Source organism: Manacus vitellinus, unplaced genomic scaffold (assembly GCF_001715985.3).
Source record: "Manacus vitellinus isolate BGI_N305 unplaced genomic scaffold, ASM171598v3 scaffold_11_pilon, whole genome shotgun sequence".
In the NCBI taxonomy this organism is placed as follows: domain Eukaryota; kingdom Metazoa; phylum Chordata; class Aves; order Passeriformes; family Pipridae; genus Manacus; species Manacus vitellinus.
The window spans coordinates 10,825,144-10,841,182 of NW_021938895.1; the positions used below are offsets into that span (position 1 = coordinate 10,825,144).

The window sequence follows — 16,039 nt, forward strand, 5'->3', positions numbered from 1 at the left end:
GGGGCAGAATCACCTCCCCTGACCTGCTGGCTACACTGCTCTGGATGCAGTGCAGGATGTGGTTGGCCTTCTGGACTGTAAACACAGACTTTTGGCTCATGTCCCACTTTTCATTCACCAGAACCCCCAAGTCCTTCCCCGCAGGGCTGCTCTCAATGACTTCATCTCCCAATCTGTCCTCATGCCTGGGATTGCCCTGACCCAGCCACAGCAGCTTGCATTCGAACTTGTTGACCTTCATGAGGTTCTCATGGGCCCATTTCTCAAGTTTGTCCACGTCCCTCTGGCTGGCATCCCTTCCTTCTGTTGATTCAACTGCACTACTCAGTTTTGTGTCATCTGCAAACTTGCTGAAGGTGTGCTCCATCTCACAGTCTACGTCATTGATAAAGATACTGAAGAGCACCAGTCCCAAGACAGAGCCCTGAGGAACACTGTTCATTATCACCCTCCACCTGGACATAGAGCCATTGACCACAACTCTCTGGCAACCATCCATCCAGCTAATGTCCTTACTATACCTCATCACAGCATGAGCCACAATTTTTACAAGTTTTTCCATTTTTTCATCAAGGAACTACATAAAAGTCAAGGGCTGTAGTCTGTAGAATGTCAAGCTTCTGCTATTACATGTTGAACAGGGATCAACTCTTGTTACAGACAGTAGGACAATTACAGAACCCATTGTCTAGGGAAGCTGAAGCTCACACAGCATTCAGAGAATATGACAGTAAGATCCTCACTAAGCACTCTTTTATTCCCAACACATTCAGTAAGCAGGTAAATACTATCATCAAATCCAAATGACTCTGTCAGGGAAGCAGGAAATGACTCACCTCAGAGCACAGAGAGGGTCAGGTAAGAGGCCATAACATACACAATACAAACTATCACCTGGCACATGAGATTTGCATAGGCAATGTCTGTGACTAAGGGTAGCCAAACCTCTAAGTGCAGCACAATGCCATGATGTCTCCTCTATCCTCTAACACTGTTTGCCAGGTGTAAGGTTTTAAGTTAAAGAATCCTTCAAATAGCTGCATCTGCATATGGCACAGACGACAGTGCTGCCCTGCTGCTGGCAATATAAACATGAAATAATCTTAGCCTTGCAGAAATGTAAGTCTCATACTCAGTGGCTGAAGTTTGACAAGTCTTGAAAAGCAATGCCTCCAGACAGGTATATTAGCAATATTCAGTACATACAAAAAATTGCTGGGTACTGAGTGACTGCAAGCAGACTGACACATCCCTGCAAATATTAATTATTCAAACTGGCTCAGGGTAAGCCTTAGCAATTTCATATCATATTTAATTTTTACTCTGTCAATTGAGTGTGAATACTATCAGCCTTTAATAGCAGCTTCTTGAAATTCAAATTGTGTCAGTTAGCTCTAATAGGTCATTTGAAACCGCTCTTTACTTTCAATTTAATGGAGGAAAGGTAACTAGAAGGGGCTGAATTCACCATGGAATTGAATCTTTCTGGATGAATCCAAGCTACAGACATTCAAAACCTGTTTTTCAGCTATGGCTAAACTGATCTAATGCACTGAAGTGCCACAGAAGTGTCTTTGTTACAACAGTAATTTTTTTTTTTCTGAAACATACTTACTTATTTCCAATCTTAACCACAAGGTTAGGGTCATCGATGATAGCAGGATTGTCCACAAACTGCTGATATGTGACTGCATGTTCTAAGAATTCCTCTGTGGGGGAAAAAGTTACATTTGTAAAGCATGCATTTATAGATGCCTGAGATGGGCCAACCTAAACCTCTTGGCATCTCTCAGGTACATAGGTTTTACACTCATTATGAGGGTGCTGAAATTTAACTGTAATATGGAAGCAAGTGGTTCAGAGACTCTCACTCTCAGAAGATGCTGAGGGTTTCTTTTTTTGCTTCTGGGTGTCCTTCCTGTTCAACATACAATCTAAGTGAAAGCTCAGGGATGTAATTATGAGGGAGGAAAACCTCCTTTTAGAAAAGTTATAAAATTTACAAGTGATTCAGATAACAATATGACTCCAATAAATCACAGTATATTTGAAATGTTTTAATACAAAGTTTCTGAGCAGCAATCAGTGTAGCATTAGGCTCATATGATTTTATGATGCCACAATACTGCAGGAAGTGTAAGTCTTAACACATCTTCTCCTTATGCCACTGGAAGTTTAAAGAATAGAGTATTGTAGGTGATGTACTTAAAAGTTACACAAGAAATTGGAGTTGGGACAGGAATTCATGTTAAGCATTCCAACTCTCTATCCTCGTGTCCCCATTTACAGACCACCTTTTCATTCCTGACGACAGCTGTGAATTTCCTAGCTATATACTATACCAAGTGGCAAAAGCACCACTAACACTATTTTGATACAAAACATAGCACTATCAGGAAATAAAAATACCAATAAAATACTTTCAAACATTTTTGTATGTAGTGAATTACTAAAACATGTTAAAAATAGTAAGTTCTATATAAGTCTACTATTCTAAGCATAAAAAGTTCTAGAAGACTGATTATTACATGGCCAGTATTTATCTTCTCAACACATTTTTGAGCACAGCCACAGGAGGGCTCTGCAGCCTCAGGCTGCGATGCTCAAACCTGGCTGCCAGCAAATGCCTGCAATTCAGAAAATCATTCTGTACCTTTGGTTATCTCTTTGTTGTCAGTAAGGCCTCCACAGAGAGAAATGGCAATGGAGGGCAAATCCCGAATTCCATCCGAGGTGCTTTCGGCTCCACTGTCAACACCTGAGCTCCCAACAGACTGTGGAGAGTGGCTGGCTGACCGCGGCCCCGTGTCAGTCGTGCTCTTGCTTTGGACATTATCCCCACTGGAAAAGAAAAATCAGGAATTCAGTCTTCATGTATTTCTTCTCAAATTCACTCCCTTTGACAAGCACTGTACAACATTTGGTGCATACTAAGACTAAAAAAAAGAAAAAAAAAGAAAGTAAAAAAATTCATTCAAATTTTACAGCACATGGGAACAAGAATAATGTAAATTAAATAATAAACTAATATGTTTAATTATATAAACCGATAGCTAAACCCAAACAAAAATGTGTATGTTTGTGTATTTATGTGTCATGTATCTATAAATAAAACACTCAACATATAAACTACTAGGATTAAAATTTTAAGAAACAATAAATCATTATGCTCACTTAAAATTTTTGTATAGATGAGATAATTATTACAAAATTCAAGCTCATCAAACTGCTTTTCACTCCAGATTTATAAGAATGCATTTAAGAAATTTTCAATCTGACATTTTCTCCATATTACTAATCTTTTTCAGTTTTATTGAAATGCTAACATTACAACAGCTGACTTTAAGCAAGCAAATAAGGAAAATAAAATACACAGGCTACTTTAGTTATTGCTCAATGACTTTAGTCAAATGACTAGAGTATGATGTGGAAAGAGAAGCTATAAATGTTACAGGAGGATCTAATAAAGATCAGAATGAGCTGGAAATCGTATGCTCAGGGTGCAATATTTTCACATATAACTCTGTCATGCATCTTCCAGAAATTATTTTCTCACATTCATATTTATAGGTGATCACCCACAGTAGAGCAACACTAGAGTAAAAATTTTCTGCTAATACTGTTAACAGTAAGATATGTTCTTCATGGTAATAAGCCAGGACACGGGGATAAATATATCCCAAAGCCAACTGCTCTCCAAAGACATGTGAGTAACACTCATAAATATCAGTGTATATTACATAATGATCTACAATCAATATATGATGCTTAATTGACCAAAACAGAAAACAAGCTGCAAGCACACTTCTCAGGCCCAAATGCAGCACCTTCCAAAAGCTCTAATATTCCTCTCTACAGGGTTTTATTTTCCTTCTGCCTTCATCTCTGCTTGGACTCTGAAAAAGAGGTCTTATCTGGTTGGCAATGAGTTTGATCTAAATATGGAAGGTGTCAAGAGCTCTTTAAAAAGTAAAAATATAAGAAAAGAACTTATACTTCTTGGGGAAATAAAGTGCAGCAACTTCTGGATCCATGTCAGTGAGGTCATCTAAATAGACACCATCAGCACCAAGATGCCGGCTTCGTTTGTCTGTAAAGAACAGCACAAATCAGCCTATTAAGATTTTCTGAGTAACAATCCAGAGCTGTTATTACTGCTTAACTATTCATTTTAAGATTGAGAAATCAGACAAGTTATAACAGTTTGTAAACTGTATTTGTACAGAATGGTACTGCCAAAAATTTCAAAACAGGTTGTTCAAACTATGAATATACAAAATGGGACAGCAGAGGACTAGTTTTGAGACATGCTGAAGACTCCCTATGCCAGACAAGATCACTAGGAATCAGAAGTCAGTGGTCACTGCAGGAAAACAGCAAGAGGAAAACCTTCTAAGTATTTGCATAGGCCTACTGTCACAGTATGGCAGTCAGAGCATTTAATCTCCTAATCTTCAATCCCTCCTTGCAAAAGGGAAGTAACAGACTAGACTATAGTCTCTAACACACTATAACTGGCTTGTTAGGAGACAACTCACTGTTGAGCACATACAACTGATGTGCTGTCTGTGCACATGCACCATTGTAGGGGACAAGACAACGCTCTTAAGTCTCACAAGGATCAACACACAGAGCCATCACTGTCCTGTTGTTGCTAGTACATCTAGACAAGTAACCACTGTGAGGCCAAAAACTAATTTGGAATTGATTCTCAAATGCACAACCTCTCACTATCCCAATTTTCAACACCAAACATCAGAAAAGTAATTAGAAAAAAGTTATGCAAATACTTAATAGCAAGCAGACTAACACATCAGTTTTTTTTGTTTTCAGAGACAGTGGAATGCATGGGGAAGAAGCTAAGAAGTTTGAATGTTTACTGATTGAAAAGCAGCTGCACAAACTAGACTTATATAAAGCTTATATAATTATAGAATGAGTGCTCTAAAACAGATAATTTGTAAGCAAATAAATTTCATGTGAAGATTGTAACACTTGTTATAAAATATCATTAATATAGAGCCCAGAAATTAGGAAGTAGAAAAGTAGATGGAGTTACATTTCACATATACAGGACACGATATTTACCACACAGAACTGAAAAGGCTTATGTGAAACAAAAGCACCTCATTTTAAGGCAAAACTGCTGTTTGTGCAAAAGACATACTACAGTGTTTTACTAGAGCAGAGTTTCCACAGTTATCAGCAACATATAACTCAGGTGAACCAGCAGATCTACACAGTGCTTATCTACAGAGTGAAACCCCTAAATCTATCAAACATGAATGAAATTGAAGCAAGTTTTGCTCACAGTCTTGCTCACATGCACAGAGCTGCCAAGAACTCCAGACCAAGGAGAATCTTCTAATAAATATCTCCTGTGAACAGCCTGCTGCACAACTCAGGTTTTGAAGGTTCCTTCCAAACCTTACTCCTTTCCAGACCTGAAAGTGTCTCCAGGGCACAGATAAATTTATATGGCAATGAGGTGCTTTACCACCATGAAATTTGAAGACAAAATCACACATGTAAAAATGCAGAATCAACAGCTTTACCTTTCTTCCTTGAAGGGGAATCTGTCTTGCCAGTCGGTTGGGTTGAGCAAGCTGCAGCTTGTTTTATTTCTTCATTGGCAGGCAACGGTGGTACAGCTGCTCCTGGAGACTCTGTCTCTGGCTTATTTGTCTCAACTGGTAAGGGCTCACTTTCATCAGCAGTTGCTGCATCTGCTTGTCCAAGGGCAGGTGAAGGAGACACTGTATTAAGCTCCTCTATGGGAGAGCTCTGGATGACCCGAAAGTGAGTGCTTTCAGAAGGATTTACGTCCACTATGCTGGGTTCCTTTGCTTTGAGCAAAGAACTGGCCTGTGAGGAAAATTAAACAGATAATTATAAAGAAAAGCTCTTAAAAAATGCAACAGCCAGAGTTTAACCTGTTCGGTTCACTCCAGTGAGATGAGATTCTCGAGATAACCAACTACAGCAGAAAGCCATCACTAACTGAGATGGAGACTACAGTGCACAAATGACCTTTCTGCTGTGTTTTTGCTTGCACAAAATTCATCTGCATCTTGGGGACAGGAAAGATTTGTTCTGCAATCTGCTCTACAGTCTTCATTTTCCACTCACCTGCACATCCCACCTCCCACCCTGCCTTCCTCCCTTCCTGTGAAAATCCTGACTTTCCTTCAGGAGGTAACCCTGACAAACAGGAGAAAGAAGTGCAGACTGAAGTCCTTGCACAATCAGGATGCTCTCAGGCACCAGGACACTGTCATTCATCTATACCCCAGATTTAGATTTTAAATCACTTTATAGGAAAAATTTCAGATCTTCTCTGAGTGTGGGATAGGAAGTGTTCTTACAGAGGGGAGCTGAACTACAGTAGCAGCTGTATAGATGCTATAACCTTCACGTCATAGCAAACAAACAACTCTTACATGAAGATCAACAGCATCCAGAGTATAATTCCCAGTTCAGGTATGGCCAGATCAACTCAGAATAGCTTGTCTAAGGACACAGACAGGGACTTCAGAGGCAAAAGCCTCCAGAAATCAGATTTGCAACACACACCAGGCTGTGTGACTGGGATAAAAAAGATATGCCTAAATCTGCTGGGAAACCCTGAATTCTAGACTGCAAATGCCAACTTGAAACTCCTGCATGGACCTGTGCACTTAAATCAGTTCTCTATGAGCAGAAAATGGTTCCCAATTTTCTTCTAATACACATGAGGAGGAAAATAACACAGAGCTGATGGTACAGCTCATCCTTGGCCTGTTAAAGAAGAGACCAGAACTCTTCTGAAGAAACTAAGAATTCAGGATTCCCATCTCTGCTTTTGTCACTAGTTACAAACAGTGAATTAAAGATAAATTATAATAGTGCCACAACTCTGGTGCCATCGCCAGAACACAGAAGCCTTCTTTCTGAGCAAGATGCCCACTGCCCTGGCCTGCAAAGCAGGATTTTCTTTTTTCTTTATACTGTGTGTGTGACCCCATCTCTCCTGCATTCCTGTCTGCAGAGAAGCCAGCCTTCAGCAGGAAGGGCCGAACCCTGCACCATCCTGGCCCCCACAATTCCAGTATTCCACTGAAACCTGACCTTTATTTCTCACACCCTAGGGCAGGCGTAATAACTCCCATTTTCCCTTTCCCATAGCGATGCTCTGACTCCACAGCCATCCCAAGGAGCTGACAGTACCTGAGGGAACTGCAGCGTACGCAGCTGCCACAGTCACTGTGCAGCACAGGAGACAGTGCTGCTGGGACACTGCAGATCCCACCACCTAACTGGGCCAAATGGCACCAAGCCAGTCCTCTCAGCCAAGAGAACAGCACGTCTGGGCATGCAGAAATACAGGTGTTTCTGGATGCTTATGTACTCAAGGAACACATTTTAATTTTTGTGATGCATACTGCAAACACCAAGCAAACACCCTAATTTCCATCTTAAGGCCATTTATGAATTTCAATGATTTACCAAAGGACATTGGGTTTGATTTTATCTGGTTTTTACGCTTGTAACTTTTACAAGACTAAGTCTTAGGTACTTCTTAATTTTGTACTGTATATTATCAGTATTGAGAACATCCATGGCGTAAGATCCAATACTTCCTAAGGAGTAAGATGCAATTCTCTTACATAAAAACCTGTAATTTTATGTAAAACAAGGATCCATTCCCTCTTCAGCAGTTTGCAGTAGAATAAGTAGATGTGCCCCATTAAAGCACAATAGATGCTAGCAGGAATTAAACAAGTTACGTTGTATACCTTTGCAGCCTGGGGTAGCTCTCCCCATGCCCAGTGCATGTGGGGATTATCCTTCAGTCCACTTCTGTCCATAGGTTTACTAACTAATTCCGAGTCACTTTGAGGAGTAGGAGGGCGTGAATCTGACTGGCTAAAGAAAAACAAAAAATGTTACAAAATCAAAAGTAACCAAAACGCACTAAGCACTTTCAAAACTGATATCCACCAACACAAAGCACTGAAGACTGAAATAATCATGAGCCAACTGAAAGTATAAAAGGATGGCAAAATGGTTAAACAGTTCAGGATCCTCTGATACTGGCATTCAGAGGTCTCATCCATTTTATAGTAAGTGCTGTTAAGGAAGTAGGATTTGAGAAGCTGAAAGAGATGGAACAAGAACACTGGACATGAACATTTCTGGAGGATTTTTGGTTTTCTGTATGGAAAAAACAATGTGGATGGTACCAGCAGCAGTAGATGAATAGTTGTTAGTATTGTTATAGTGGATGTGAAGTGCATCAACAAGACACCTCATCCTGACTAAGTAATAAATTAGTCTAAGTAATCCAGTTGACTCCTTTATACTAACTTGTTCATGTTTATATGGAGAACAGCAGGAGAACTACACAGAGAATTTGATCCCTTCAGTTCAAATATAGTTAACTATTTGTTTTGAGAACTACGTAATATAAACTATTTAATAATTAATTAGTAAATTATCAGCTTGTAGCATATTTTTAATGTGGTGAAGACAATAACATGATGTCAAGTCAGTCATTAACAAACAATGATTCACTGATTTTAAGGGCAACAGAAAAAATTCTGATTATCTACTCTGTCTTTCTGCATAACATAAGTCACAGAATTTCACTCAGAACCCCCTGAACAAAGCCCATTATTTTTTGTCTGGGCCATAACTTGTGTTGGTATACTCATCCAATCCCAATTTAAAAACTACAAGCTACAAAAGAATCCACAACATTCCAAAGTCAAAGGTCCAGACTGAGTTACTTTCACTCTCAAACACAAAAGGCTTCCTATCTCATGAAGTTCCTAAATTAATGAAGGTAGAATCACAGAATCATAGAATGGTTTAGGTTGGAAGGGACCTTAGAGATCATCTAGTCCAACCACCCCGCGGGGCACATGCCAGGAGACCGGGTTTCTCAGAGCCCCATCCAGCCTGGCTTTGAATACCTCCAGGAATGAGAAGTCCAGAAATTTTCATGGCATCCTGTTCCAGTGCCTCAACAACCCCAGACTGAATAATTTCTTACCAAAAGTCCAACCTAAACCTACCCCCTTTCAGTTCAAATCCATTGCCCCTTGTCCTGTCCCTACATGCCCTTGTGAAAAGTCCCTCTCCCTTTTAGTTACTACTCTAAGGTCTCCCTCTTTCAATGAAAGGTAGTTATGTAGAGCTATCTGGTAGGGAGTTCATTGGTCACAGCAAAATGATTACTCACACTCACATCTGAAATAACATCAATCTAATTATCTACTTTATTCACTGTTTTCACCTATATTGCAATAAGATACATTTTGAATGTGGACAAATGCTATGACTTTTTAGCTACAGATATTTATGTTACCTAATTAAATTATAGAACTTATAAGCCATACCACTGTGGCAGATCTTTTTAGGTCCTAAGAATTTCAAGTTTTTATCAGTCCTTAGGGTATAACCTACAATTTGACAGATGAAGGAATAAATACAATGTAATTTTAAGTATTTTCAAGCTCTAGGAATTCAAGAAACTCCTAGTGGGTTTTTCAAAAACTTCTACATCTCCCACTGAAAGTTTTGTAGGATTTGCAGTATTTTCCATGCTTAGGGTGCATTGAAACTTTGGAAATCAGGACCCTGGGCACTTCAGAAAATCTCAGCAGGCAATAATGCTCCTACTGCTGCTTTAAGCCAAAAACACCTTTTTAAAGAAGTCTTGTCACTTCATGACTTACCTAATCTGTGCACTACAGCCATTTCAACCTTCAGAATACCTTAGAAAAATCTCCAGTCTGGTTTTTGAAGTGTGTTTAGGCAGGTTCAGTTAGCCAACCTGAGAGAACAGAGGTATTGTTTCCATTTCAGCTAGAACCTCTGCATTTTGCATTGAGAATACTGATTTGGGGTGGAGAGAAACCTGGTCTTTTCCATAATTTTCATGGAAAGTACAGTTCCCTTGTACACACAGCTGAGTAGGGAAGAGCCCAGGCTGTTACAGAGCACCATGATTTACATTCCCAGACATAGACATGCAAGTACCAGAACTATGGCACTTGCACATGTGTGTATGTTAAAGCAGGCAGAGTTCTGCTCTGTGAAGGCTCTTGCTGGAAAAGGCTGTTTGATGATCCATGCACACATCTGGGTTTGTCCTGGGCGGAACTATCTCTTGCAGTTCCTCTGCCCTTAAGTTAGGGACTGATCCAGCCCAGCTGAAATTCCCTAGCTTTGCAAAGATTGCTGAGATATTTCAGATCAAACTAGAGCCACCCATCCTGGCAACACTGCACAAGCAGGAAGGGAGACTTCAGCCATTTAGATCAGCATCTCTGATTCACATCCCATAAACGATGAATGCTTGTGTCACAGTCCTATGTATTCCTTAACAAGCTATGATTGCACTTAATCTAATTCAATGTCAAAGAACAAGGAACTTGGCCTGTAGTTGGCAGTTCTGCAATAGCAAACCATGATGACCTCTGCAGTGTTTTCCACTGGAAGAAAAAGATCTCTGAGAAAGCAGAAGTGTAACCTGAGAAAAAGTCCCATCTTGACTGATGACAAATAACCTGTGAAAACATAGTCAGAAGGAAAGAGGCCTATGCCATGTACACAGCATGCTCACAGCAATAACTGAGAGCCTCCAAACCTCCTCTTAGGTCAACATAATAGAGTTTCTTATTTCACATGGAAGGAAAAAATTGCTGAAAGACCCACCAGGCATTTATTTCAACAGTTGCAGATACAGAGAAGGCCTCGTTCAGACAAGTTACTACAGCACTTTAGCTATCTAGACTCTAAGGCAGGTGAACTCCAGAGGAAAGTCCATGAAGCAACCCAGAGCACACTACTCTTCCATTCCAACCTGTGCAACTGCCCTTCCTTGCAATAGAAAACACTAAGGCAAAGAGCTTTGAATATCCCAGGATCTCACTTTGACTTGGTGCTGCAACACAGTCGGGGGCAGACCTAGAAGCTGAGAAAACCTCAAGATTATCAGTTCTGATACAGCCTTAGGCACCTAGTACGGCAACTGTGTTGAGATAATGAATGAGTAATTTAGCCTGATCTATTATTCAAAGCTTTCCCAGCATTAATGGAGATTTGTAGAGGTCATATTCAGACATCTACTTTAAATTTTTTAACTGAGTTGCTGTGACCTCTCTCTCCTGACTTAATGGAGAGAAAGGGCCTGACTGCAGAATCTCGAGACTTCTCAAATTTAAGATAACACAAAAAGTGTCTGTATCCAATTTTACCTTTGTAGAAAAGAGTTCACCCTCAGAGGAATCCTACCTACAGAGAAGGTTTAAGTCTTAATCTCCTAAACCTCTGACAGGATGCCTTACCTATTGTGTCATCTTTATTCTGCAACGTTCTCCCCCAGTCCAATTCAACACACAGAAACTCTTTCCCTCTCCCAAACCAGGGAACAAAGGAAGAGGAGTTTTCTTTTGGAACTGGGTTCCTCCCATTACAAGTATTTCATTTCTTATTGATCACTTAATCTCTGAGGCTTTTGTTTTGCTTTTACTTTTGCAACCTATGCACAAGCAAACAACTCAGGAAAACCATGGGATAAAAATGTCATTAAAATATACGCTGACTGTAAAAAGCAACATGGAAATGTCAATCTTCAGAGGAATATAAGTTTTCACTAGTTATGTTTTTCCTTTTTAGTGTTTTTATCATCTTAATCAACTTAAGTTTTAACCCAGGTTATATCAGCCATCCTCACTGAATGGATGATTCAACAAGGTAACTTACCCCCAGTCAAAGCCCACAAAGAAGCAAGGAGAGGAAGTGGTTTTCAATGTCACTTTCAAAGCATCTGGGTTAGCAGTAAGTACGGTTATAAATTCAACGAAGTTCACTGAGTATTAATGTGTTAAAAGTGTATTAATGTGTTAAAAGTGTATTAATGTGTTAAAAGTGTATTAATGTGTTAAAAGTGTATTAATGTGTTAAAAGTGTATTAATGTGTTAAAAGTGTATTAATGTGTTAAAAGGAGTAAAAAGCAGTCCAGAAAAGAGGACAACCGTTCTACCTGTCTGGAAGAGAAAAGTGGGAAGATTGTTGAGGACAAGAGTTAGATAGGCCTCCATCTGCTGGAACAGCGAGGAGAGAGGTTTGCCCTGCACAATCTATAGGCTTACTGGGCAGCAAAGCATGTTGGAAGAAAGAAAAACAGTGCTGATTAATATAAACTCTTTATGCATTAGCTACATGAATGCTGAATTTACATCTAGAGTTTTCAAAATCCAGAATACTGCAATCAAGAAACAAACAGAGCACACAGTTCCAAAAGCCATCGAAAGGACAGAGCACTGACATATGCTACCATCAGACTGGTGAGGTTAATCACATTAAGCTTTACAGGCAGAGGAGAAAGTTTCTTCCACAGTGCAATTCAAAACATTTAAATTGAGCCCTTGCTCTGAAACAATCTCCTCACAGTCCCTTCCTCTGCCCCTCAACTACAGAGGCAGGATATTGAGATTAGACTTCTTAGCATAAGGTTTTGTGAATATTGCTGTACTCCAGCAGTCTGTATGGAGGATGTGGAGCACACGTGCATGGGGGCACACACACAATATAATTGGAATTATAATGCAATGCACATTAAGCAAAAATTGCCCCTTTTTGCCAGGGTTCCACAGACAAGAAAGGAGATTCGAGATGCTCTGATTTGACATGAAAGGTATACACATGCACACAAATACACATACAGGAAAAAGTAAGCAAATTACTGTATGTGTCCTCTTCACAATAAATATTCCATGTCTATACTAAAAGGGACATGAAAAGCTCATATTCTTATTCGTTAAAAAAAAATCTTACTTTTATACATCAATTCCAATCTCTATTACACTCAGAGTACTAAAGACTTATAGACCTGCATCCACTAAAGTCTTTACAAGGTGTGTGTATCAGGCAAATATTCACATTTCACAAAACATTCATCCTCTCAACAGTATTTATAAACAAACAGTGACATTAACAGATAAAAATATTGTTCAGAATTTGTAGACCTGCATTTGTATGCATACATTTCCTGAATCAAGGACAAAGCTTACCTGAAGTTTTGGTACACTATCTGAACACAATTACAGAATGCATCTAACAGTGGTCAGTGACCATGTTTGATATCAAAATTTTTAGTATGACTTCACTTACACTGGCATAGAAGACATTAATGGAAAAAAGAAGATGAAGGTACTACCTAGGATTCTAGTATCAGAAAAGGTACCTTTGAAGAGGTGACCATTCTCCATCTGAACGAGGGTAAGGTGCAGACTGAGAAAGCACAGAAATTGCAGGAGCCTTTATGTCAGAAACATCATCAACAAACACATCTGGAACAGGGATCCTAAGTATGGGGAAAGATGTGACATTTAAAAAGCATATCTGAATACTGAATTGTCATATACATCGGATAATAAAAAAACCCTACTGCAGAGAAGAACTAAAAGGAGATAGAGAAATGTTATGTTTCAAACCTTCTAGTTCACAACACCACAGAGGATTCTTCTTATGTTTTCAATGGCATTTTCATTACTTTTGTAACTACATTCCCAATAGCTCTCTAGCCTAAAGCTTTTTTCTTAAAGTAACATGTTCATCACCCATGTGTTCTAACTTAGAAATTACTGTTGGAAGTCATGGCATGGAACATTAACCCAGGCTTCCATTACATATCTTAATTCCAATGCAATACCTTGAACTGTCCAATGGTTCTTTTTCTTCCTCTGAGCTAATCTCTATAGGAAACATGTCTTCATCTTCTGATGTGTCTCCATGTGTGTCTTCTCTTTTTAAGCTGTCTATTTTATGGGTAGACTTCCTCCTCTTCTTCCTCCTTTTTTTCACAGAGCTAGAGACTGGAGGTGTTTCAGTAGAAGGCTGGGATCCATGGGCTTGGGTTGGTAATTGTGAGGATGCACTGGTGTCCAGGTTTCTTATCCTGTCTATGGAATTCCTCTTCAGCTGAGATTCCATTAAAGCAGTTCCCTCAGACAGAATGGGAGATGTGGAGAGATGATAAGGAATTACCTCCTGGAAAAGAAAAAATTCAAACCATGAAACATATTAGTTCTTCCACCAGTCATAGAACTGGCTCTAAAACCTACGCACAGCTACCAAAATATAAGTCATTTATTCCTCAGCTCAGCATGCTTCTATGGCATATGGAAATTGTTCCACAGCTGCATCTCCTTAGGCAAGCCAGGAACAATACTCTTAATAAAGAGCATCTTCTGAGCATCTAACATTGGCCAGGTTGTGGCATGAGTCTCTATCCACCTCATGCTAGACACAGAGCAGAAACAAAATCTTAGTTTATAACCTGAGCATTTTGTAAAATCCAATTCCCCCTCACAACTCAGATGACACATAGTAGTCAGACAGGTCAGTGGTTTATAACTAGGTCACAAAAACATCCTGCTATTCAATCATATATATACACACATCTCTAAATACTCATGGAAGTATTTCCAGCAATTTTCAGTCACCAAATAGCTGTTGTCACATAAAAGTTTTAAAATAAAGATATAGAAATGAATACTGCACATGCACACAGCTCTCACCTGAAACTAGTAATATCATACTCAATATAAGAATTTGAAAACTCATCCTGCTCTGGACATGGACAAAAATTTTTGGGGATATCTGAGGAGAAATGCCTGCAAAATTTTCTTATGTTACATTAGGTGTGGACTACTCAAAATTAATGTGGCCATAACTTATATACATTAGTATTTAACCACAGCTTAAAAGCAGACATTCTCACTTAAATATAATTCCACATGAATAATAGTTGTGAGATCATGTTTACAGTGAGTACCAGAATTAATCTGTGAACAGATGTTTACAGAGCATGTGCACTTTTACTGGCAGTCTGAGTGCATGTGTTCAAATTAAAGATTTCCACAAAAAGCAGATCCTTGGACATTAATCTCTGTTGCGCACAACTTTGGAGCATGTGAACTCTGTACATGCCATTTCTGTTCACACACTGGTATGCATGGCTTATTTTTCAGTTACATGTTAACTTGAGATTTTTTTCAAATCTCAGCAACTCAAAGAAATCCCAAAGTAAGAGCATAGCATTTAATCTCCATAGCTGAAAATTGTCCAGAAACCTTCAAAATTATGAAATGGGTAAAAGTATATTTTTTTCAACAAAATTCCTAAAATCAAAACTGACTCTGAAGAGCAGGCATTGAATTTTTAATGAATTAGAAGTACTTTTGACTCTTACCTGATCATTATCTGTCTCCTGCACAAAAAAGGCCTCCCCATTGTCTCCTAGTTTCATGTGCAAATCTACAGCCTCTCCATTAATTTCTATGTCAACCTGGAAGAAAATAAGTAAATTCTCATATGAAAAGAAAGTTATTTTAGGTACACAGTTCCTGTTCAGCTGTCCTTCTGCTGTCACTGAGCAAACTCTTCTCAGGGAAGTGTAGGAAACCTTACAATAAACATAAAACAGTAAACCTCTCTGTTTCTTTTCTTACCCCTTCACAAGGCAATCAATTACAGAAATGTTTTCCTAACTTGTTCAGCTCATTGCTGTTTTGTTCCTTTATTCAGAAAGGTTTACAGACATTATATAAAGTTCTGAATATTTTTAAATATAATTCTGAATGCTTCACTTGCCACACAAATCTGTTTGGTCTTTTAATTCATCGCCTAATTTTGAATTGTGCAAGAAGTACTTCCAAATGCAAATTTTTAATAAGCTGTCTTTCAAATTCATTAAACAGACTTCTCTGCACACTATGAGAAGCAAAAATAAGAAAAATCATTTTACGTTCAATTCATGTGTCTATTTCTTCCACACATTTATCACATCACTGTACAGCCTTAATTATCTCCATTTCTTCTCAGGAGGATCTCTCTCTTTGCCTATAAACGTTCTTGCCACCAACTCCATCGTAAATTTTTTCGAAATTTGGACAAGTCTACATTTATGTTGTATTTCAGGACACAGTATTGCACAGTTACATTTTCAACTTTTACCCATCCTAAATATTGGAATTTCTTTCTGAT

The 16,039-nt window shown here is 38.9% G+C and overlaps 1 protein-coding gene across 5 annotated transcripts in view; it reads right to left on the reverse strand.

The window, feature by feature from the left end:
• The window catches only part of LPIN1 (lipin 1), a 78,698-nt gene that overhangs the window by 21,879 nt on the left and 40,780 nt on the right, over positions 1 to 16,039 (reverse strand). For 4 of the 5 annotated variants that reach the window (XM_018088825.2, XM_018088824.2, XM_018088826.2 and 1 more), the window contains exons 4-12: positions 15,246 to 15,341; positions 13,704 to 14,041; positions 13,236 to 13,355; positions 12,033 to 12,140; positions 7,776 to 7,905; positions 5,556 to 5,865; positions 3,997 to 4,090; positions 2,654 to 2,841; positions 1,616 to 1,709 (exon numbers count right to left, since the gene is read on the reverse strand). In XM_018088825.2, the coding sequence (XP_017944314.2) occupies positions 1,616 to 1,709; positions 2,654 to 2,841; positions 3,997 to 4,090; positions 5,556 to 5,865; positions 7,776 to 7,905; positions 12,033 to 12,140; positions 13,236 to 13,355; positions 13,704 to 14,041; positions 15,246 to 15,341 (1,478 nt within the window). The remainder of the gene's footprint in view (positions 1 to 1,615; positions 1,710 to 2,653; positions 2,842 to 3,996; positions 4,091 to 5,555; positions 5,866 to 7,775; positions 7,906 to 12,032; positions 12,141 to 13,235; positions 13,356 to 13,703; positions 14,042 to 15,245; positions 15,342 to 16,039) is intronic. The other variant, XM_018088828.2, reaches the window with a different exon arrangement.